Source organism: Lepisosteus oculatus, chromosome 3 (genome assembly GCF_040954835.1).
Source record: "Lepisosteus oculatus isolate fLepOcu1 chromosome 3, fLepOcu1.hap2, whole genome shotgun sequence".
Classification (NCBI taxonomy): domain Eukaryota; kingdom Metazoa; phylum Chordata; class Actinopteri; order Semionotiformes; family Lepisosteidae; genus Lepisosteus; species Lepisosteus oculatus.
The window spans coordinates 59,705,526-59,730,962 of NC_090698.1; the positions used below are offsets into that span (position 1 = coordinate 59,705,526).

At 35.1% G+C, this 25,437-nt stretch overlaps 1 protein-coding gene across 2 annotated transcripts; it reads left to right on the forward strand.

Moving 5' to 3' along the window:
* The first annotated feature begins 1,046 nt into the window (after positions 1-1,046).
* Positions 1,047-24,945, forward strand: cep78 (centrosomal protein 78). 2 transcript variants are annotated; one of them, XM_069187326.1, is made up of 16 exons: positions 1,047-1,178; positions 2,187-2,446; positions 2,702-2,871; positions 2,961-3,033; positions 3,176-3,279; positions 5,032-5,206; positions 6,459-6,572; positions 7,393-7,457; positions 9,574-9,682; positions 10,828-10,951; positions 14,551-14,605; positions 16,224-16,352; positions 17,216-17,293; positions 18,671-18,837; positions 22,438-22,588; positions 23,823-24,945. In XM_069187326.1, the coding sequence occupies exons 2-16, from the start codon at positions 2,194-2,196 to the stop codon at positions 24,210-24,212; spliced, it is 2,157 nt and encodes a 718-aa protein (XP_069043427.1). In that variant the 5' UTR covers positions 1,047-1,178; positions 2,187-2,193; the 3' UTR covers positions 24,213-24,945. The 2 variants fall into 2 exon arrangements, with proteins under 2 accessions (XP_069043427.1, XP_069043428.1); XM_069187327.1 differs by lacking the exon at positions 1,047-1,178 and having other exon boundaries at positions 2,358-2,446; positions 2,706-2,871.
* Positions 24,946-25,437: the final 492 nt, after the last annotated feature.

Below are 25,437 nucleotides of genomic sequence, written 5' to 3' on the forward strand. Positions count from 1 at the left end.
GTTAGACAGACAATCATGTGCCAAGAGGCATCCTGCCTGCCTGGATGAGCTGCTTTCCCATTATTGACATGTGGCTCATGGCACTGATCTCTCTCCAGTCAGACAGGTGAGGGGGGAGTGGAAGGATACCCACCTACAGTCAGAACTCCTGTGCCAGAACCTGAAAAATAGCACAACACAATCCTCAAATCTCATTTTACGTGATGACCAAATTAATACTTGAACTGAACTTGCAACCCTACCCGTATATGTTTTACACTTGAAAGAAACCACCGTTTTGCAACTTGAAAACATTGTTTAAAGTACAGTATTTTATATAAAGACATTTTGCAGTGTCAAAGAACTCATCGGATTTTGGAAATATTTTACCAGCTATAACCTATGAAAACGCCAGGGTTCCCTCGGTTTCCTTCTCCGGAATAGTTTATGGTGACTTTCTGAACACGAATAGTATTGTCGTTACAGTATGAATTACACTTTGTAGCAGAAAATACACAAAACTAATCTTAGAAAACAACTTGTGCAATGGTATTTCAATCAGTGCATATATTAAACAGTATTAAAAGTGTTTTATACAGAGTATGTTGTATTTTTATTAAATTGTTTCGGTTTAATTAAAATTCTGGCTGACAGAACTTGATCACCACTTCATCTCAGCACAAAAATCAGCAAAAAGTTACAAAATGCCACCATCATTTTCCAGTCTTAAAATCCTCCACTGAATATAAGTAAAATGACACCCGTTAGAGCTTTCTTCTGGTATACAAAGAGCTTTCTTCTTGTGTACAATGTTTCACATTGCCTACATTTTTAAAATCACTTCATGATATTCGCATTCATCCACTTTTATTGGGTTAATTTTGATACGAGGCAAATTTATATAAAAAGCAGCCTACACATCGCACTTAACGAAAAGCAATTTACAATTCAAAATCCTCTCTGGCTCGCTGGTCTCGCCGCAGGCGGCGTGCGTGTAAACAGAGCACGGCCCTCCCAGCGTGGGGAGGCCGCGGAGGGCGCTGGGAACTCGGGGGCCGGGCCGAGTGGCCATTTTCAAACAGCAGCGGCAGGAGGAGTTGTGGGGTGAGGCGGGTAGACGGTTAGGAAACCAAGGGAACGCAAAGGTTGCTTGGACCAGGGAGATAGCACACCTCCTCTGGGGCGCAGGCAGGCAAACGGTAGAGTCACGGTGATCGGGTTTATTCTCCTTTTTTATTAATAATCGTGTTCGTTTTATTGTAACTCATGGTCTATCCAAAACAATTGGTACTGTATGAGGCTTGTGGTCGGTGATGCGCGTAATTAAAGGATAACTAAACTAGAATTTCGTGGCGCAGATGAAGATGACTTTTTGGAGCTCGGGTTTAAATAAAAGCCTGAATGTTTGCGAGTACTGTAGATGGAGTGAAGCCGGAGGACAGTTGGTGGGATTATTCCATTTGAAACGTTAAAATCATTTTGCCTCCGAGTACCTTTGTGTGCCTCTTCTGCCAAAAATCGATATTCAATAACCATCCATAAAACACTTACTGTTATATAACTACTGTATTTAAAATTAATAACTCATAGGTGTAGTAGATGCTGATGATGCTGTAAGTGCTAAAATATAGGTGAAAAGGGAAATACAGCGTCATTTTGAATATTATTTAAAGTTTTATTATTAGTTTGCTTTTGCATGATAAAGCACTGATGTACTGCATATTGGGTATTTAGATTGACTTTTGACGAGTCCCTGACAGTTTTCATCACTAATTTACTGAATTCTTGGATCCAATCTCGATTCTCATAAAAACGAAAGGTAATAGGAATAAAGTACAAAGGAAACAAATTAAGACACACTGATAACTTTTACTGAAACGGCATGTTTGCACTTGACGAAGCAATATGATATAATATTGCTGAAATATAATAGTATTGGTAATATTCAGTATAAGTTCTCACTGCACACATCAGTCACAATTAATTTCAGAGCTTGAAATACCAGGTACATGCTGTTGGATTGAGATCCTGATTTGTTTAAAAAAATGAAACAGACTAAACTACAATATAGTAGACATGTTATTGTTTGTGTCATAATTCCCTACTAACCTTCCCAGAAAAGGAGTACAGGGTCTATGTACAGCAGCAATGATTTGAAATCGTTCACAGGAAACATTTGTGGAATCATTTTTGTTTTGTTTTTTCAGGTCTACAATGATAGATACTGTCCAAATCCGGCGCCGAGGAGCTGTAGACTTTGAGTCATATTACGAGTATGCCTGTACTCTGCAGGACTTGGTTCCACTGCCAGCTGTCAGGGCAAACCTATGCCAGGGTGTGCTAGATATCAACGGAGATCGCATCAAGCTGGCTGACTGGACTCCCATTTTAAATTCTCTTGCTATCAACAAACATTTACATCATGTTGCAGTTAGAAGCTGTTATCAACCAGGTCTTAGTGAAGGAGGTTTGTAGTGTTTGTGTGAATATTATTCTTGGTCACTGCCACTTTATTCAGATAGTTAAAACAGTGGATGGGACATGAAGAAAAGTAAATCATTGAGGATTAAAATCCAAATTCTAACTCTTTGTAATAAGGACTGCGTGACTAAAGTTTCCTAAAATTTCTACCCAAACCTTACTTTAAATGGGCTGTGAAATGCAGTAGTTGGTATATAGGAACCTTTCAATAGTACACTAATCGCACTTATGTATTTGTCAGAAAGATATAGATCAACCTACAGGAAAAGAATCCCAGCTTTCCGTTCCAAGGATATGACATTTCGATTGTGCAAATCGGTGCGAGACTGCCTGAGTGTTTCGCATGCCCTTAAATCCCTGGAGCTGCAAGGGCTTCCATTGCGAGAAAGAGATTTAGTTGTTCTCACGAAGGTAAAGTAAAAGTTATCTTGTTTCATTTCAGAAATGATGAGTGAAAGTGACGTGAGCTTGATTGCTTCTTTTGTGCTTATTGTCTCTAGGGTTTAGCAAAAACTGTGTCTTTGGAGAACCTTTCATTGGCATACTGCCCTATAGCGGATGAAGGGCTGGAAGGTAAATAAAGCCATTATGGATTACGCAGTTGTGTTTTTGTGTATTTTGTGTCACATTTTAATAGTAGATATATCTCTGGAGAATGAACTGTTTTGTTTATTCCTCTTGTGTCCTCATTTGAATTTACACCTGTTTTGTAAAGTTATCTGCCAGAGTGTGAAGAACTCCTCTACAATCAAGACAGTTAATTTTACAGGCTGTAACCTGACATGGCGAGGAGCAGAACACATGGCAAATATTATCAAGGTAATTTGCTAATTTGCTGATCTTCCTAACATAACGGGAAGAGAATGTTCTGCGTAAAGTCGTGTTCCTATCAAGAAAATACAAAAGAATTTGACAGTTTCTCTGGCAATGCAGATATTGTGGTGACATATTTTAGTTTTGTTACCTGATTATTTCTAACATGGAAAAATGTCAGTCTCTGAATTTGCTGTTGAGAGAAATTTGAGTGAAAATGTGGTAATAATTACAAAAATGGCATTGTTGCACTTACCTGCATTCCAGAAAGTCAAGCATAAGAAATATTTTTGAAAAAAGGATGTTTAAAAGTATCTAAAAGTACATTTCCTGAAAGCAAAATACGTCATTCGGGTATTGTGAGTGAACTGCATATGCACGATGACGTTTTGTTTTCATTTTTAAAATGAGTATCTTAGCTTTTGTAAAGGCAGAAACACTTTAGATCACTTTTGAATCTTTAAATTGAAATGGAATGAGTGATTGATGTGCTGAGGTTAATATGATGTTTTTGAGTAAATAGGCAAAATTTGTTAATTAGCACAGTAATGCTGTACTCATTAATGGTTCTCTAGTGAAGAGGAGGAGAGTGTCACGCCCTCTGCAGCCAGAGGGCGCTCCTTCTCTGTCCTGTCCCTAGTTTCCGGTCTGCTGTCCTTCCTGTCCCTCTCTTCCCTTGGGCTATATATTTCCGGGTCTTGCACTCTGTCCTCGCTCAGCATTGATGTTCGGATGTCCTGAGACCCGCCTAGCACCAGGGCGCCCCACGTCCGCTCCCTGAGGGCATTGGTTTCTATACGGCATTCCTGAACTCTTTGTACTAATGAGCCCGGACCTTTTTCCTGTCTCGCCGCTACGCATATGGGTCTTTTTCTGCTCTCCTACTCCCCACGGTTAGTCCCTTTGGACGTCCGTGACAGAGAGTATTTGAGAAATACCTGCAATACCTACAACATTCATTTATATGATGTATTCTCTGTATAATACAGATTAAGAATAATTTCCTGTAATTAAAAACATAATAATCAGCCTTTTTTTAAAGTCTGAAAATAGTTTAAATAATTCAATTAATTCAGATAAAAATTAAATTTGTCATTGCAGATAATCATGTATAAAGATCTCATTTTAAATTAAGATATTGTACATTTCACATTTAAATAAGAAAAAGTACATAAAATAAAAAAAGAAAACATGTAAGTAGGTAATTTTAACATTTGAGTGGCTTGCAAAAAACCCACACTAGTACTGTAGTTGTGTGTGTGAATAATAGTAATTTAGAAACAACATTTCAGGATAAATTATCTTTCTTCACCCCTGATAAAGGCTCAACATCTCAAACATTGTGGTTTTCCTCATAATTTTCAATGGAAGTAAACATTACTTGTTCCTATGAAAACAATGCATGCAGCTCCCCCGCTGAACCTTATTAAGATTGTTTTTGCTACATTAGTAGCAGTACTGATAATAGGTTAATCAAAACCCACAGAAATTAATGTTTCATAGTACATTATGAAAGTAGAATGTTGATATCTGCGATCGATTAAGTGTGAAATTCTTATCTTTGACAGCACTAACTAAAGCGACAACAAGGAAAACGTAACACTTGAAGAGGCTTGTGTGGTACATGTTGTTTTTTTCCTGTAACTCCTTTATTGTCAGTATTTATTGGTTGAGCTGTTCATTTTTTGGGAAATACTGTTGGTGAAATGCACATTTACATTGTTTAGAAAAAATAAATTCTCTTGTACGTCTTCGAAGCACCAGGCAACCAGACGGCACAGCGAGGCCTGGGCTGAGAGCCTCCGGTACAGGAGACCTGACCTAGATTGTATGGCTGGCCTTCGAAGAATCAGTCTGTGCTGTAACACTCTGATTGGGGATCGGGGGTCTGCAGCGTTTGCAGATGCTCTAGGAGAAGATCTGTGGCTTAAAGGTAAAAAAACCTACGTAATAAATGAGCAAAACCTTTACATATGGCTTATCTTAATGCCAACATTTTATTAGTTTTCTCTCGGAGATGTAGCGTAACTTTTGGGGAGATGTGCTTTAAAAATTTAAAATTATGTCAAATAAACCAAATGTTTACATCAGTATTTCTAAATATAAAAATATATTTATTGTGGTCTTCTATAGAAACTATATTTCTCCCTAGAAAAGTTGGTGTTAGTAAATAAGCTTTGTACTGTGTTTACATACATGTTTTCCAGTTATAAATCACTACTGAGGTGGCACCTGGGGCCGCCCCACTAAATGTGAATGGTGTTCTGTGAGTAGTGTCTTGGGTAAAAGACAGTTGCTCGAAAATCTAAATTAGGAGACATAAAAAAAAAAAACATAATCTGGAAATGTATGTCTGAGAACTACAGTTGGTTTTGTAAATTTTCACATGGTTATTGAATGCATAAAGGTCAGACCTAGAAAAAAAGAGACAACATCTTTGGTATAAGATGTAATTGATAGCACATGATCAAATTTAATTAATTAACAGCCGAACTGGGAGATCAGCCATGCTGTTGTCTGCCTTAAAACATGTCGAATGGCCCTAGCACTTTGTTACACAGTTAAAGTAACCTCACAACTTTAACTGTGAGGGCGAATTTCCCACCTGGCTTTACCTATGAAAAAGGTCATAGTGATGAGTGTCGTCAATGCAAAAAGGGAAACAGCTCATAGATTGTTCAATTTAACGTAGTATTTTTTTCCAAAAGTATTTACCCAAATTGGAAGCTGCTTGTTGCCCTTCAATGTGAATTGAAGTATTGTATTAGATGTCATATTTAAACATTTTACGTGTAGTATGTATTTGTAAGATGTATTCAAGTAACTAACACTATCAGACTTAACTGCAATAGCTATAAAAATACATTTAAATACATTTGTATGGTTTGCTGATGATGTATCTTATTATTTGTCAAAATTAATCCGTTTTTGTATTTAACCTTGTGTTTGAAGTCTACACCCATAAAGTGTCCATAGTTCGTCTCTTAATAGTAAGGGTTGCTGTGTATAAACAGCCCTCTTTTAACTCAAATAAGACACCTTGAGGTTTTTTGATTGAAATGTAATTTAAAATATTGTAATCCACTCATTAATTCAACAGGGTCGTCAGAAATTATATCTGTACAGATGTTGTCAAAGAGAAAGTGCAGTGGATGGTTTCTCTAGCTTTCAGTGTTACTTTACAGCTCTAGACCTTCAGAAATGTGGGATATCCAATGCTGGGGCTAAAGCACTGCTGGATATGCTTCATTCCAACTCAACCTTAGTCGTTCTTGATCTTCGGAAAAATCCTCTTGTAGGTGAGTGTTTCCTTTTAGTTTATTTGCTATTATTACAGCACAGTATATAAAATGTCTTGCAAACGTATTCAATCCTTACTAATAATTTAATCTTTTATGGAGTTATAAGTAATGTATACTTTTTAAAATCGTAACAATCAAATTCAAAGGTCAGCAAGACCTGTGAAGAGGCTATAAAAGTGACAATGTCTACCATCTGCCTCTCTCTTCCACTTCATGACTTTTTATTTTTTTTTCCATCTTTGTGGTTGATTCGTTATAGCTCTACGTGAGCTGTGGCTTGAAATTCAAGATCTGAGAAAACTTACACGACAAGAACATTTACTCAGAAGTATCATGATTGCAAGTTCAGATGCCAACAAAATATAAAAACTTTGCACTGTGTTTAATAGTTTTACAGTGTGCTTATTCTGCTTATATGCTTATTCTCAGTTTAATCAAATAAAAAAAATAACTGCTTGAATGTTTTTTAAGATGAGACCCAGTTGACTTGAGTTTTAAGTGAGAAACTACAATTAGTGAAGAAGAAAACTGTAAATGGCAATAATAAAAGATTAAAGTAACTGTGAGTTTTCCTGAGGATTTTCTCAAGCACTGTAAGTTCCATTAATTCCTTTCATGGAAATGAGGCCTGTTGTGACAAATATGAAAATCAGCTGTTCCTTTATGGAAGGAATAGTAAAAAGTATTTGATTAAACACAGATTTTGTTTACAAATATTACTCTAACATACAATTGTTTTATGTATGACCTTTTTTAATGCGGTAATTTCAGAACACCCTGGTAATGGCCATTATTGATGAATGTTTTCTTTCATCAGATAATGCTCTAGTGAAGTTGATTATTGAGAGAGTACTTGTGAATGCTAATGGAACCAGTCCTGAGGTAGGTGAGGTTCTCTTTAGGTTAAGTTTATCATCAAAGAAATTGGAATTTTTTTCTTGAAAAATTGAAGTTTTGTTTTTATATTCTGATACCAAATTGTTTAGGTAGAAGATGTAAACAATATAAAATGAATGCCTTTTTTGTAGGGACAGTCTGAATTACTTGTTTAAAGTTTATATTAAAAATCCTGTTAAATTTTTCTTTCACATTCTAGAAATTTTTTAGCAATTTACCATTCGTTAAATGTGTCTTTGTATCATGTCATGTTGGACAGACTAATTTTGATTTAATTGGCAAAAACTACCATATTGGCAGCAAAACTGTCCTTACGTTTACCTTTATGATGAAGACAATGTATATTGTATATTGATGTATATTTCATCATCTACTCTAACTATTGATTGGGAAAATAAAGCCATGGATGAGAAATCTGTGGACAAGATTTTGTGGTAGGATGAAATATGAAATTGAGGAAAAAAATGTGAAGCATGACTCATATGGAGCCTTTGTCAGTTTAATTTTTATTAAAGTTGGAGACCTAAGTACCACTCACTCTGACTCATAGCTATGCCCTCCCTTCATTCATTGCTGACCTGTGTTTGATGCAGGTAGTTTTCTGTTCATAGCTTTGGAAAAGTGTTCAAAAAGGTTGAACTTGTTTTTCTCCACTAGAGGGGAGCATTTGGAAAGTAGTGTCTGAGTCCCTCAGACCAGATTAGAATTCAATTTGCAATTCCATGTACAAAATTACAGTGTTGCCACAGCTTATTAGCTAAATTGCCACCCTATTGTTATTTCTGAACAGATAATGTGGTAAGTTTGCATACAAATCTTCAAACAAATATATTCTCTATAGGAACAAGTAAATGTTTATTCCATGCTGAAAACAGAAGAAAAGAAATACAACATTTTGGCTGTGGACCCTTCTTCGGCTGACCTTTACTTGTTCCTTTGCAGCCTTTGTATGCTGACACAACTGCCTAATTGAATATATTCTATATATGTAATATATATTAGTATATATAATCAAAAACAAAAAATCCTTTTAAATCCATAATACAGGATAAAATGTTACTGATTTACATGCTGTTAAACAAAGAGACTTGCATTTGTACCTATTAATACAGCTGGCTTTTAATTGAAACAATGAGAGCGAACCACAGTTTCTTGCTAAGCTATACAACAGGGGTGTCCCAACACAGGACTCATGATTGCTGCCTAACATGCTTTGGCCACATCACTTTGTATACAATAGAAATCTGTCATCTGTGTATAGAGAGTGCAGGTTTCAAAAGTACATGCCACTTAAGTACTGCATCAGCATTTACTTATTTTATAAAGGAAGGACACGAAAATATTACAGTGATTCCACAGGAGTAAATTGCATAGAAGAAAAACTACGACAAAGTAGTTGTTTAAACATATAGAAAAATATACGCAACAATTAGAATGTTAATACATGGGTTCTTCCAGTTTTTAATCTGCAGACATACAATAGTTTGCCAATATAAGATGGTTGCAGAAATGACAAGTGAATCCCCTGTTTATCAAACCTCCATCCAGCATGAAGTTTTTTTCTGTAATTCTATGCTTTAGCCATCATGTGTCTGTCAGTCTATAACATATTGACTTCTGTTCATATTCTGGCATTCTGTGCCTTAATTCATTTGAGTCCTTCTGTGTGTACACTGTTAAGGTATTCCTGTTTGAAAACAGCTTCAAGTATGCCATGATTGTTAGGTTTGGAGCCTTGTTAAAGTTGTTTCAAATCTGTTTCAATGCTATTAAATCGCTCACGTTAACAAAAGAAAAAAATGCAGGTCATAAATTTCCTTTCCTCTTCCTTTATTGTTGTCTTGTATCTTATGATTAAAGGGGCTCCAGGAAGCAGCTATTGTCAAAAATGTACTTAAAAGTGAAAATGTGATGTTTACACTAAAGGATTGTAAAATCCTATTTACTTTCATCTAATGCTAATGAAAATGGATAGATCACCAGTCTTTTTAAAAAATTCTTTACAATTGCAAAATCTATATTTGTGATTATAATAATGATGATGGAATGCGTGCCATGAATCTTGTTTTATTAACATTGAATGTCTTTTTTTGTGTTGTAGTACAAGTGGATACAACCTCCCTCATCTAAGGAATCATTGAGACAGAAACCACAAAAAAGAACCATAATGCTTGGAAATGGAGTGAAAGGAAAGGCGACTATCAGAATAGGTACATTAATGATCCTTAGGAATACCATGTATTAATTTGGTGTTTTCTCTTTTGGGTTCGATAAGTGAAATTCAGTGTACTGTGGCCTATTAGAGTGACAGGTACTCTAGTAGATAAAGAACAGATTTTAATTTTAATTGCATCTCTTGACTCAGTCATTGTGAACCAAGACAGGGGACATTGTGACTTGAAGCACGGTTAGATTTTTTTATTCTTCTTTGTTTCCTCCATTAGTTTTTTTTTTTAGTTTAATCATTTGAAAATGAAATCTTAACTGTATTGTCACGTGGTAAATCATGTAGTCATTCATGTTATTCTTGTATTATTTTCCACCTTTGCATCAGTTATTTGGAGACGATGTGGTAAGCAAGATAGTAATATTAGAGTGGTTGTTGTAATTTAATCTACTAGTTATCTAGCTTTTAGATCCTCCTGATGGCTTGATTTAAACAGTTTCTTTAACTTATAACATTATTGAGACCCTTAATATGTCTGTTCGTAAAATTTTTATATTGCTTCCTGGAGTTTTAATGTAGTAGTCTTCACCAGTCCTTTCTTGATCAGTGGATTTTTTACTAGATCTTATAAACTGTTTTGTAGTCTTTTTCATTTTATGTAAAATAACAAGATAATCAGCAAAGAATCTTGCTTGGAGTGCAGGTTGAGCACAATGACAGAAATCACAGGTTTGAACCTGGGCCATGTCACAGGCTGACTAGGATTCCTTAGCTGTTGGTATACAATTGGCTGGGTGCAAGCCTGGGTAAGGCTTGGATTAGTCGACCACAACTCTTTCAGTCACAGATCGACCCCATAGACTTCCTTGAAGTCTGCAGGCTTGCACAGACCTCAGTAAAGAATGTGCCTCTCCTCTGCGTATTTGTAATTCTCCTATAGCTCACTGTAAAACTTGCAGTAAGTCAAAAGATGAATGACTCATTGGGCGAGTGGATTGGTGGAACCTGTCTGATCTTTTTTCTGTAGCTGGCCATTTAAACTTCAACTTGCATATGTATATAATAAAAAAGATGTGATTCCAGTCTTAAACCTAAAGATAAATGATGAGCGTTTGATACACATGACCTATGCAAAATATCGAAACACAATATAAAAACTTTTGCTATACCTCAACTGGTATATTTTAGGATCCCGGAGACCACCGTCAAATGGGAGAACTACTTGTGTTACTGCTTATGTCCCACAGCCTTTACCTCCAGGGGCGATTGGCTATACACCTTGGCGAACTGCAGCACGTGCCTGTAGACAGAGGTAAGAGATTTTATAGAGAATTGAAACTGTAATTAACACTGTTGCTATCATTAACCATGTCGTACAGATTTTTCTTTTCATGTGAAGTTGAAGGCTTTAATGTTTATTGGGGTCCTACCCCAGTACTCTTCGGCTCGGTGGCCAGGAATCCTCGTAGGTTTAAGTGCATGACAAAACGTTATCTGCGTCACAAAAATCACTGGAGTAGTCACATTCTTTGAAGTCCTACTGTCTAGATCATTGTAAAAAAGGGAATTTCTTCTGCAGTCATTCTTGTATGTTGCAATCATGGTCTTGCTGCAAGACCCACTTTCAGTTCAGCTTCAGGTCACAGATGTATGGCCTTTTATTCTCCTCCTAAATTGTCTGATCCAATTCAGAATTCATGGTTATGTGAGTGATGGCAAGCAAAGCAGCCATAAATCATCACACTCCCACTACCTTGCTTGACATTTGGGATGAGGTTCTTGAGTGTTTGGTCATTTCCCATTGAGGCCAAAAAGTTCTACCTATTGCTCATCGGTCCAGAAATCTTTTTTTCCCCAAAGCCCTTTTGATCATCTCTATGTTCTTTGGCGAGCAGCGTTTGTTTTCCTTGCTGTACTTTCATGGACACCGTTCTAATGTAGTCGTTTTTTGATAGTTGAGTCATGAACATTCATATTAGCCCAGATGTGAGTGACCTGAAGTTCCTTGGATGTTACTCTGGGACTCTGTGTAACTTACCTGATGATTATTTGTTTTCTTCTTGGAGAGATTTTGGTAGGACAACTTGTGCTGGGTGACTGTGGTCTTCAAATTTCCCCACTTGTAGACTGTCTGACTGTGGATTGGTGGAGCCCCAGATCTTTAGAAATGGTGTTTCAATCCTTTACAGACTGATGATCATCAATAACATTTTCCAAAGTCCTCAGATTTCATTAGATCGTGGAATGTCTTGTTTACGCACACTTGTGTGGTAAAGACCAAGCTCACAACATTTCTGATTTTTATATTAGGTGTGAACTTCCAAACGTAGTCCCTAAGAGCTACGTAATTATGATGTCATTTTCTATGTCAGTGTTATGTCATCTGAGAGGATAACACGCAAGTAAGCATTTAATTGTATTCAGGTATGACCGTAAACTTAAACAGCTAATTCTAATTATTCCCTTAATTGAGCTATTGAAACTAGCTTTTTCTGCTGTACCTTTTTATTACTCATTGTTTGTCTAATGCATACATTGTTTTGTTTCAAGAGACATGCATACATGGTTACTATACACCCTATAATGACAGGTTTTGGTTAAAATAGGTAATTATGAATGTTGAATGTAAAGAAGGTAAAATGATGGAAGTTACCAGATTTATCTGGGGTTCACAACTTTTTTCTCAGTGTTGTAGTACATACTGTAGATAATATACTGCAGATTGCTGAGCAGCCAAACTTTATTATCATCATTATTTCAAGTTATGGAAGAAAAACTGACTTTCATCATCTTCATCATGACCATAGAGCAACTCATTATTATCTTTTTTTATATTCACAAGTACATCAATCACCATTTATCTTCTTGTAATTAATAAAATACTAATTTATGGCTCACAATTTTACAAATAGCTGTTTTTATTCCCTTTAAACAGGGCAGTCTGTTTGTTTCAATGTTTCTCGGTGATATTGCCCCCTTGCTTGATGCCGACAGGTGTCACTTAAACAGTTTTAATAGAAACTTACAATCCATTGCTGTTTCAGGTGTGAAGTTTAATTTCACACTTTTTCACACAATAACAATGATAAATTGTCATTAACCATCTGGAAATATCACATATGTTATATAAAGTAGCAGTATTAACACATATTTAGCTTGTCGTTTTCTTTATTAGGCATTGTGTAGAGAAAATGTGTGAAATAGGCACATGTAATTTAATTACAATTGTCATAACACCCTGCAGATTCAGAACCTGAAACTAAAAAAAGTCTTATTGAAAAGGCATTTGTTTTTATCTCGTAATTAACACATTTTAATAGATTTGTTTCTGTCCCACTGTTGCAGACATTTTAAAGGAAGATTTGGGGTTTTGAAAAAAGTACATTACCACAGTTAATTTGAACTCTGTTAATTGGCAACTTCTCTGATGGTCATAGCAGACTGTCTTGAGTGAACAACTGCTTAATTCTCAGGAGATGTATAACTGTCTTATCTTGAAGTCTTATCACACTAAATTAGACATCAATATTAATCTTAGCAAATGTATAATAGTTTATATGCTACTTTATTTCAGTTTAAGGAACTTTCTTAAAGTCTGTCCTGTCCCAGGGATGACCAGCCTAAGTTATTTCCTAAGAACTTAATATGTTTAGTTTAAAGCACAATAAACTCCACGGTGCCAGTGACAGTTAAAGATAAATGAATAATAAAAACTGTTATTTGGTTTTGTGGAGTTCTAGTTGCAATGAGTTTGAAAAAAAATATGCAAGACAAAATGTCCTGACTGATGTCATAAGAATAAACTAGGAATGCAGTAATAAGGACAAATAAACAATGCTAGGAATACTCTGGCATACAATGTTAACTAGCAGTGACCTACATACAGTATATAATATAGCATAGTACATAATATAGCATTATAATGTAGCATTCATCATAGCATTTCTCTTCTCAACTGTCCTTAGCTTCCATGCACTAACCAGTTCATGTTCGCAACCCAAAAAACGTATTGGTCTATACCAAACTCATGGGTACAACTTCCAGAAAAAATCCCTGTGAATAGATTTGAATTAATAAATTTAAGGAACAAGTAAAGGTTTATTCCACGCTGAAAAGAAAAGAGACACAACTTTTCACCTGTGGAGCCTTCTTCAGGTGCCTCCACACTCTTTCCTTTGGAAAAGAAGAAGGCTCCACAGCCAAAAAGTTGTGTTTCTTTTCTTTTCAGCATGGAATAAACTTTTACTTGTTCCTTTGCAGGGTGCGCATGCTGACGAAGCTACCTACTTAAATTTAAGGAGCTTCCTGGTTCCTGTGAACATTTTGAGTACTTTTGGAACAAATCTGGGTATCAAAAATAGTTGGTTAATCTCAGTGAGCAACTTAATGTAGCTGTGTGCCATATAAAAAATTCAATTGCTGATCACACAGAGTAAATAGTTATTTTGTACTTTATTTTTTAATCATGAATGTTTATGAACTCCTTAAGTGTTTTGACATGGATTATTTCTAATGACATCCATACATGTATTTTATTTTCTAAGGATTCTGGACAGCCTTGGCTATATAGCAGGAAAAACATTTATGGAACATCACATTAATTAAATGCCTGTGCACATCTCCCTTAAAGTACAGCACAACAAAATAAGACAGAATAAGACCAATGAATTTAAGTGTGGTACTGTTACCTAGGTATTTCTTAGGAATTTCTCACCAGTCCTGAGACCTGTTGATGGTTTTCATGTATCCACACAATTTTGAAATCACTTACATTGCACTTAAAACTCTCTTTTAAGCAAAGATTTATTCATATGAGAACTGTACTTGTGTTTTTCATAAAATGTTTTGTCATGTGGATTTCTGACAGTCCCGTAAAACAGTCCTAAGTATTAAGCGTTTTCAATTTTTCAGGGGTTTCCCTCGGGGTTTGCATCAAGAAAATGTGCTCATAGACCATCCAATTCAGGTAAACTTTGCTGTACTCCTGATGTAGGAAGCTTCCACATTAGGCATGAACTACACAAGTAATTTAGAAGTGAATGAGATTGCACACTTCCACATGTTGCATTTACATAATTAATATGTATTAATTTGAGCCTGTCATTTTTGTCGTGTAAATGAGAAGCAAACACCTTTGACAGGCCTTAACATCTATATTTTCTTCCTTGAATTGCTTCAGTCATTTTTTTATTTATTTCTGATATATGCAAATTTAGCTATTCACAAAGGTTCTCTGCATTGAAACATCGCAAATATTGAGACCCTAGTGCATATAAAGTTTGTACAGTAACAGGCCAGAAGGAGACAAAAAGAAAAATGGCATTTATATCAGTGCAGGCAAGCTATAACACGGACACAGAAGGATTGTTTGTTGTCTTGTCCTGTCACCCCACAAACAAACAAAACATCATGTACCACATTGCAAATTCATAACTAGGGTCATATAAAATGTTGCCTAGACTCCTGGGGAAGAATTTAGCTAAACTCTTGTTTGTGAAGTACTGTACGTCACATTTTAAATACACCAGGCAAGCCCTAGGTGGCAGTAGTTGGGGCCAAGGCAAGGAGTGCTATTTTGTGCTCCACATTTTCCAAGTTGAAAGAGAAAACACATAATAAAATAGATTTGACACTTATTCATATGAGGACACTGTCAATTGTTGCATTAAATGTACATAAATGCAATATAAAGGATTTTGTGTCGATTAAGCTTTTGGTAACCACAGAGAATATACTGTATGTTTAAAAAGCAAAATAACATTCATGTCATGTGCCCATAGATAGGCATCTGAACCTGCAGCTATACATGGTTCTTGTACTCTGTGTGCCATTTAAAAACAGTTTATTTTTAGAATATTTCATTTAATGTTAAGGTTGACAGTTTTTTTTAAAGAAATATATAACAGATTTATGTAACAATTATTTGCTTTAATTTTCATTTGTTTTTTTTTTCAAACTGGCTAACTTTTGGGTTTTATGTATTTTATTTAATATTTTATACAATATAAAAAAGCTATTATGTAAATAAATTAATTGTATTAATTTATTTAAGTGTGTCACATAGCACATATCACAAACACTCTGTCAAGTTGTCTGATTGTGACTGATAAAGTGACAACTAATTTAATAAACTGACAACTGATTTGTCCTGTATTAAGAAGTAATCTATATTCATGAGATACATTCAACCAAAACAAAATTACTCAATTAAATCTGTGTTAATCCAGAACGTTTTACTTTGGAACTGAATTATTTTTTATATTTTCTGGTTAAACAGACTGCTGTGTTAAGTTGACTATTCATTTAGTTTTTTTTTTTTCATGCTTCTTTTGCAGAACTGCTGGTTATTTTATGGATGAGTTTGTGAGTGTGTTCTCCTTGGCCTGTCACACATTTGTTTACAATGTTATGATAATAGTGTCTTTAGTCTAACCAGCTGTCTGAATAAAGACAGACCACAGCTCTTTGCTCTACGGTCACTGACTTTGGTATTTTTTAATTGTCATATACTCAAAAATTTAATAAAAGCTAAATCAAGCAAGTTCTAAGTTCTTCACTGACATTTTCCTGATCTGTGCTTTCAGGGTGGAAGTCCTGTAAAGGTCACAGTAGAAAGTGAGTCTGAATCTGAAGAGCCTAGCTGTTCTACACTCAGTCAGCAAGTGCCCAGCACTCCAGAGAAAATCACAGTCCGGCAATACAAGCGATTACAGGTATAAAGCTTTTCTCCAAGAGAACCATGGCAAATTGTTTTGTAAGGGTTGAAAACATTTACTGTGTGTAAACAGATCAGTTCCTTTCAGGAAAAATAACTAAAAATAAATAAAAGTACTGTAACTGTAAAATCTAGTCATCTAGGTCTTGACTTTCAGCAGAATTTTGTTTATTGTTAAAAGTATATTTTGTGATTATGAACTGTAACCATGAAGAGACCATAAATTAGTCTTTAAAAAAACTTTCCATAAATTCAATAGTAAATGAATTACTTTTTAAGGCAAGCTGTAAATATGTTTGTGAAATACTTCTGAATATTAAGTCAGTTTCTAAGAATGAACTAGAATTGATTTCTTTTCCCCCTGGCCTTCAAACATAAGAAAACAGGTTGAGAACATACTGTCAAAGTAGTACTGCAGGGTTATCAACTGAATTTCTGCAACATTTCATAAATACAAAATGTACAAGGATTAAGCTTCAGGTATTAAGTATTGTCGTTTTAATTTGATCATGCTTCTAATATTCACAGGAATAGAAGTATAATATTAAAAAAATCCTTCAATATTTATTCACGGATGATTTTTAATTTGACCATTTCTTTCACTTAGTATTTATTGATGCACTACATCAAATATAAAAAAGTAAATAAAAGTTAGGTGACAATCTGTCACTGCAATCCTTTTTCTTTTGCATTTCTATAAAACAATTTATGGATCCATGTGGAATTAGATGTCATGTACAGTATCTTAGCTACTGTACATATACAATTAAGTTATTAATTTTACTTCTTTAATTCATCAACCAAATGACTAAATGAAAAATGTATCCCTGAAATAACCCATTGTTTCTATTTTATGTGAAGGTGGATTTGGAAGAGTGCTTGCTCAGGCTAAAGGAGGAAAAAAGGGCAAGAGCCAAGCTAGATGCTCGGTTGGTTGAGGTACCTGTACGAATCTGTATGCTCTCTAATTCTGTGCAAAGTAATGCTTAATGGTAGATGGCAATGCAGTCCTAAGTGGCAGCAATACGATTTTTTGCTCTTTTTTCAAAATGTTTTAGGAATTCAATTTAAATCATATACTGTATATGTAATTTATAACATAATAGATAATATACATTAAGGTTTGTGCAGTGGCTAGCATTGCTGCCTTGTAGCAAAATAATGTCAGCTGTGGTTATGTAGTTTTTTTTTGCATAGCGTAGTTTCAGGGTAAAAGAACAAGCAGCATCTTAAAAGATGCATACATGCCTTCATTTACAGAAACACAAAACACAAAGATTATTTACAGCAGTCATGAGTACCTTGGCCCAGCCTTATACAAAACCAAGACTCAGGAACTCTGCTTATTTCCATGATAAACATCCCAACAGTGTCATAAAGACAAGGAGGGCTAAGCTGTTCACATAAAACAAAAGGCCTTATCCAGCTGGAATCACTCTCTGTATGTCAAATAATATAACAAAGTGAGGTTTCTTTTGCCATTTGAATTCCACAATTTTCAACAAATAGAAGAACATATACATTTTCTAAATTTAAACTGCATCCCTTTAGATTTCAATTACTTTGTAAGTTTCTGTCTTTGAAGGAGAAGGTGCAGCTTTTTCCATTGCTAGAAGAAGAAAGTGAGATAATTGATTCTCAGACATCTGATGTACAGACCTGGCTATTCACCTATTCTATTAGCTTGCAATTTGAGTATGTTAAACACAGGACTCCACATATTGATATGTGAAAGGTTGAAGTTTAGTGTATGCAGCCTACTATATCATCACTTTGCAGCTCTCTTTATTGTTTAGTGTTGAAATAAGTGGTGGTCTGAATGCTCATTGGTTATACATTGATCCATGTAGGTAGCTTTACTATCACTGTGATGGGTATCATTTTAATCTCAATCTCTGTATAGTCTCCTAGCCAGTACTATTCTGGTGGTTGGCATTTCCCATCAGCTAACGATACATCCCAAACTCTGAACTTAATGGGCTGAACTGCTTTTCTCATTAGATCTCGTTACAGATCTCTTGCTATGCAACAAAAATTTAAATGGACCATTCTTTGTTGATTGCAGAGAACAAATTAATGGCACTAGAACAGATTTAAAACTGAAGGGTAATTGATGACTTTCAGGTGATTAGCTTGATTCTGACTGTTGTTATCTGGATATTCTGCAGAATCTTTAAATTATTTTTTTGTTTTCATTAAATTATTATTAAAAATTAAATTAAATGTTTTTCTTTGTATACATATGTTTTAATTTAACTGAGGATTTTGTAAGTATTCTGGAAGTATGTTTCATTCTTCTTCTTTTGCATCTTGCAGCTAGAAGTTGAAAACACGCGATTAAGAAATATGAACCTTTCTCTGTCTGAGGCCCTCCACAGTCAATCAGTAACATCTAGTGTACTTGAAGATGAAGCTGTGTTAGAGAGCATTGAAACATCCTTTCAAAAATTTCATGCTTTTTTGGATCTTCTAAAAGATGCGGGGTAAGAAGTTTGTATGTAACGCATTTTATAATCTGTATAATGATACTCACCAATACAACAGGATCACATCAAAGTTTTGGGCAAGCAAAGTATGATTGAAATTCAAGGTGCCAGTTGGTGAACAATATTTCTTATGTTTATAGTTACGTGCTGCATCTATTCCTGCCTTGAAACATGCTACTTATTCATCAATTCAATGATGTTTCTTCTGATTTAAATGTGATAGGGTCTTCTATCTGTCTGGGGTTAATATTATGTATTCTATTAAGAAATGTACTGTGTGTAACTACTGTATATTTTTTCTCCGGTTTTAACAACTGGTAAAATGTAGAAATGTGACGGCATGATAGAAAAATAGGAACTTCCTTTTAATCTGTTGTATCTGGTTTGGTACCATTAATAATAATTGAAATACATGTATATATTATTTACTTAATAAATGGGATGTACCTTAATTTATTATATTACAAGAAAGGAGTATGTACATTGCAAAATGATATATAAAACGTCCCCTACACAGATAGAGATATTATGTTTTCAGGCATTTTGAAATGTACAGTACACTCTGAAGCTCTGAGGTACTCTCTGAGTACTCCAACAACAGTCTTCTTAGAGTCCACCCTGTTGCTTTGGAGGGGTGTGCTTTCAGTGAAATCATATCTCAGCTGCCAAATAGCATCCTCCTTTTAAAGTTTTAAAAGAGCATGATTTCTTGGTTGTATCCTTGGCTTCTGTCACAACTTTAGCCTTTTCAGTCTTTGAATTTCAGTTATCACCAGTAGTTGTATTTCATTGCCTAAATAATATTTATTTTTCTTGTGAATACTTGGGTATGTGTTTGCATGAGCTACCTTGTTTAAAATAGTATATTACTATTTTGTGTTTCATTATAAATTTAAGTTCAAACATTTTTCCAGCTTTATTCCAGAACTATACAGTATTTTACATTCAATGTATTCTGATTGGTTTAGCCATTAACTGCATAAAAGGGTGTTTCAGAGTGTAAACTGTTTTTCTTTCTCTCATGACCTAGATTCAGTTATTTAGAGCATGTTGAAAGACGGACATGTTTTGCATATTAAGGCCAGGCCAGCTTTATCCTTTGTTTTCTGAAGTGACTACTGGCAATCAGCCAAAACATTTAATCTTTCACACCCTAAATAGTCATTCTGGACAGTCTTTATTGCTTGTCATAGTGAGTGCTCATTAGAATTTCTTCTCTAAGTGCATGGATTAGTGCTCAGACTGCTAAAGTTTTCTCACATCACTGAACAATGTCAGGAAGAGGATTTGCAATTAATGGGAAAAGTAATTTCAAAATGAAATTGACATAAATTTCAAAATAATTTATAGAATAACATAAATATGAAAAGGCTTGCCTAGAGCAAAACTCCTACATTTATATGTAGGAGCAGCCATATCACCCTGCAACTCACAACTAGCAACCCAGTGAAGCCAAGCAGGTGTGAGCCTGGTCAGTACCTGGATGGGAGACCTCCTGGGAAAAACTAAGGTTGCTGCTGAAGAGGTGTTAGTGGGGCCTGCAGGGGGCGCTCACCCTGCGGTCCATGTGGGTCCTAATGCCCCAGTATAGTGACTGTTTACACTGTAGTCTATAGTGTAAATACTACACTATAGTGTAAACGGGCGCCATCCTTCGGATGAGACGTAGAACCAAGGTCCTGACTCTGTGGTCATTTAAAATCCCAGGGCGTTTCTTGAAAAGAGTAGGGGTGTAACCCCGGCGTCCTGGCCAAATTTCCCATTGGCCCTTACCGATCATGGCCTCCTAATAATCCCCATCTGTGAATTGGCTTCATTACTCTCCTCCCCACTGATAGCACATTGGTGGTGGTGGAGGGGAGTCCCCATTACCTGTAAAGCACTTTGAGTGGAGTATCCAGAAAAGCGCTATATAAGTATATAAGTGTAAGCAATTAATTATATGTCACCTGATACGTACTTGGGGATGGCAGCCAGATGATATATGTAGTTCCATAGAATTGTTTGCTTTTCCTTTTACTATTGTGGCTCAATAATCTTATATACTTTATATAAATCACTTATACCTTGATTGAAACTACTTATTGTTCAGTTGCTTGTTAATCTACTGAACAGTCCTATACAGCATGAATATTGTTTTCTTAATTTGAAACTTTACAATATGATGGGATTATTATTTTTTGAAATGCCTAATTATAAATTAGGTACTTAATATTATGTTGAACACATTCACCTTTTATATTTCTTGAAATCTAGATTATTAATAATTGTTAATTGGTAGGATAAATGTAGCATTTTAAAGAGCAGATTGGAAGGGCCATAAATTGATTAACTCTTGTCTATTGCTGTAATATAGAAATCTTAAAGTAAATTGTTCAAAATAAGTGCAGCAATTTCTTATTAATAGTTCTCATCTTGGTCTTTTTAATAATGTGTACAAAAAGCCTTGAAATTGTGCTGGTGCTTTTACATGGATTCAAAGTGTCTTTTAATGAGACTTTTAGTACACGATTCACCTGGCTATAAAAACACACCAAGCTGTGTCTCCTGAGAACGGCTTTACAGCATGTCATATAAGATACTACTGTATGCTGTCTTCACTTTATAGGTATCTTGCTGGTAAGAGGATTTTGTTTTCCCATCTGCATAACATTGCTCAGTTGAGACCTTTGCTTTGCCTTTCTGTTGCTGAAATATTGACATCTTAATGTCATCCTGTATGATTGCTGTATAGCGTTTTTTGGTTATTTATGCAGTCCAAAATAGACTTGACCGAGTCTAGAATTCTAGGACTTGTGTGATCTAAAAGTACTCAGCACACACAAAAACGGTGAAATTTAGATTTGAATTCTAAGGTTGTCCTGCTCCTGGATAAGGCACTGGCTGAGTGGGCTTCATATAATTTAAGAATTTATTGCATGGAAATGGTCCAAATCCTAATCAGGAGATTTTACTTTTCCTGGACAAGCCATTCATCTCTTGACTTGCTGTTTCTTGGCCTTGTTGGGCATCTTCCACTCTGCCTAACTGTATGTCGTGCCTCAAAGTGAAGAGACTCAGCATAGATGGCTAGGGGTAGTTAACACCAGGTTTCCTTTTATACCTCATCATAGTTGTCATTTTAGGCTATCCAAAGGCCCATGTATCTTAATCAACAGACTTCCCATTGGTGGTTAGTTGCAGAGGACAATTAGTTGCAGAAACAACATTCCTACCCTGCCCTAGGGCTCTGCATAAACTGCATAGCTCTTCAGATACGGTAGACTTGAGTTAGTTTACTGGTCTATATTGAATTTACTAATTGGTACTGAATGGTAGGTGGTTATTTTATTATTAATTATTACACAATCCATATTGGTATAATATAACCCCAACATGTAATAATAATTTAGCTTTACTCTTGGTTTCACTAGGTAAGTTTACTTTGCATTTCGTTTTTTTACTTTATTTTTACTTCGTTGTGTATTATATTATATTGTGAGCTTCTTAACAGACATGTTGTAGTATTTGTATTGTCCAGTGTACTACTATGACCCAATAAGTACAATTATTTAAAATTATATATAATATAAATTCATAAATATATATTTTTTGTAGTCTAGGACAGCTTGCTTCTATGGCAGGAATTGACCAGTCTGATTTTGGACCACTGGGAGTCCCTCAGCTTTCTTCTACTGTTGGTACATGTAAAAAAGGAGGCAGTGAGGAGACTGAACACAAGAGAGATGAAATGCCTTCAGGAATACAGGTAGGTGAAGCTTATAATTAAATCAGTAAAACCGAGTGTGGAATGGTATGGTTTTTTGACATAATAATACAGTATCTTTCATAATTTAAGGTTTACCTTTGGTTCCAAAAGTGTACCTAAACTGTAAAATTTGAGAAAATAGAATGGTGATATTCATTGAAATATGAAAAATATCGAAGAAGAGATTGTTGACAGTTATCACAGATTTTGTGAAATACATCAATACTGTATATATTTTTCTGTTGAAATACTTTAAAAAAATAATAATGTAATTATGCTTTGGAGTGCATCGACTTAAGAGTAGGCATCTATTCATGAGACTATGTGTCAACCCTTAAACATTTTTTTAAACTGGCAGATGCCATGCACATAAACTGTTTCAAAGTGGAATCATAAGATACTTTCTGACATCTGATTATATCAATTAAGGGGGCAGTCCCTAAATAGCACTATGTTTGATAATGCACAGATTGTTAAATGAAATTGATTTGCTTTGATTCATTTTCAGTCTGTGAAATCATGGAGAATTTAGTGAATCTTGTTTTAATTAATATAGTGTTCAAGGATTAGCATGTAAAACATTTGTAAGTAAAATTTCAAGCCAGTAAACTAATGGAATGCATTGCTAGTCTATAGTTCTAGTTCTGTATATTTTCCTGGTTAATGAGCATGCAAATATTGTGAGCTCTGCAAAAATGACCATTGAGTCTTGAAGGACGACTATACTGTATGCTAATATAATGAGATTTTGTCCAATTAAAATTAATTAAGGCATCTGGAAAACAAGATTGCTGTTAAAAAAGGCTGCTGAGTCTGTCTTCTTGGCCAGTCAGTCACATGGCCTTCAAGTGCTGTGCAATTAATGAGTCACTAATTTACCATATGTACTGTATAATTTTTTTAACCAGTCTTTTTAAGATTAATGTTTTGAGGAAAAGGTTTGTTACAATATGAAAAGCTGCCTTTGTCATGTTAGCAGCTAAGAATAATGTATAGTAGTCGCTGGCTTTTTTGTGTGGTGGTTCTTCATTTAAATGTTAAAATTAAATTTCCTTCATGCTACTATGTTTTTATGTGTGTCATAATACATTTCAATTAAGGAAATGCTATTCTTTAAGATAGCAAGGCCTTTTTTAAGCTTTGTGGGTTTTTTGTAGATCAGGACTAGAACCATAGACTGTGTCTTATCAGGGTAATTTCATGTGGTCCAGTTCATGGTGTGTTTTCAACACAGACAGAGCTCCAGAAAACACAGTTCTTTCAAGAAAGTCGAGCTGAGGAAGCATACTTCAAACATCCAAGTGAAAGTGGAAGGAGTAGCAGACAATCCTTGAGGAATGGGGCAAAAGATAGAGAAGAACCAGGAAAACAACAGAGCAGTGCTGATCATCCATCTGCTCTGAGCTCGTCGGCCTCAGGAGATGGTATTCACAAGCAGAGACGGAGAATATCCAGCATGAGCACCAGTGGCCGAAGCCAATCGCTAAAGAGCGGCTCTCAAACCAGTGGTGAAGGTCCTGTTGGTGTACTGGGAGGGAATAGGAGTGATTCTGGATCAGCTGATCATCATAAAGACCAGCTTTCCAAATCTGGCTCAGAGCTCCATTGCCTTGGAAATGTGTGAAATGAGTCTAAAGAGGGTTTCTGATAAAACATTTAAAAAAAACAATTGTCAGTAAAGGAACCTTCTGTAGAATACTGACGGCATCTGTATTTATATATTTATAAATCATCTAAAATTACATCCAGCAGGCAATTTGTAAAAACAACCGGAAGTGTCATTACAAACATGCAAGTCAGAAAAAAAACTTTCAGACAGCTAAACTAGCGATAATGTTAAGATACTGCTTATTATTGAATTATAATTTTTCAGAAAATATTCTTAAATGAGAAGAATGGGGTGGTTTTGGGTATGGCTGGGTAAGTTCCCTTCTCAGATTCATGTGAAAAACAGGTTCTATAGTTGTGAAATGCATAATGCAGGCAATGCTGGCTGAACAAAACCTTGATAAACTGAATAATGCATTCTTTGGTATGGAAACAAACTTTTGCCAACCTTACATATTTAGAATAACTTGTTCAACCGGCCACACGGAAAGTAAAAGAAAAAATGCATGAAGGAATGTCTGTTAAATGTGCCACTTCTAAATTTATACAGAGAGGCATTAAAGACACAGCAAATGCTATTGGTTCAAATACGAATTTGTGGCATTTTGTAATGCCTCAGTATATAAAGAGAAGATGGATATCCTTTTAAAATCTTGCTGTGATGGTTTTCTTTCTTTTGTCTTTGATGTCAACCTGCTATGCTGCAGAAGAATCATTTTAAAAATAAAAAATATTTTTCTTGACAACAACAGTCAATATATTTCTATGAAACATTGGCTCTTTTACTGCTTATAGAATTTATGCATCTTTTAATGATCATTTTCAATTTCATAAATATAAATCTGATTTGAATAGTACTTTTATTTTTGTATGTGTGCTATACATTTCATGTAATATAAACTTGATCTTCATTCCTTGAGTATTTTGTTTTACTGAAAATAAAGGTATTTTTTACTTAAAGGCTGGGATTTTTATGTTAACATTTAGTTTTTTTTATAGAAGAGCGAGTCTTTTGAAATTGCTTTATCAAAACAAATAATGGAAAATAGTTTTACTGTAAATCTGTTAATTAAACAAAATTTTATGAGAGAATTTGTTAGAATTCTCTCAAACAGCTTGTTTGACTAATTATACCACAAATCAAAGAAACATTTATTTTTTTATTTTTGAAGATCCATACTGACCTAAATGGCTACCAGTTGTTTCACTTATTTGTCAAGCTGCACAGCGCCTAACAGGGG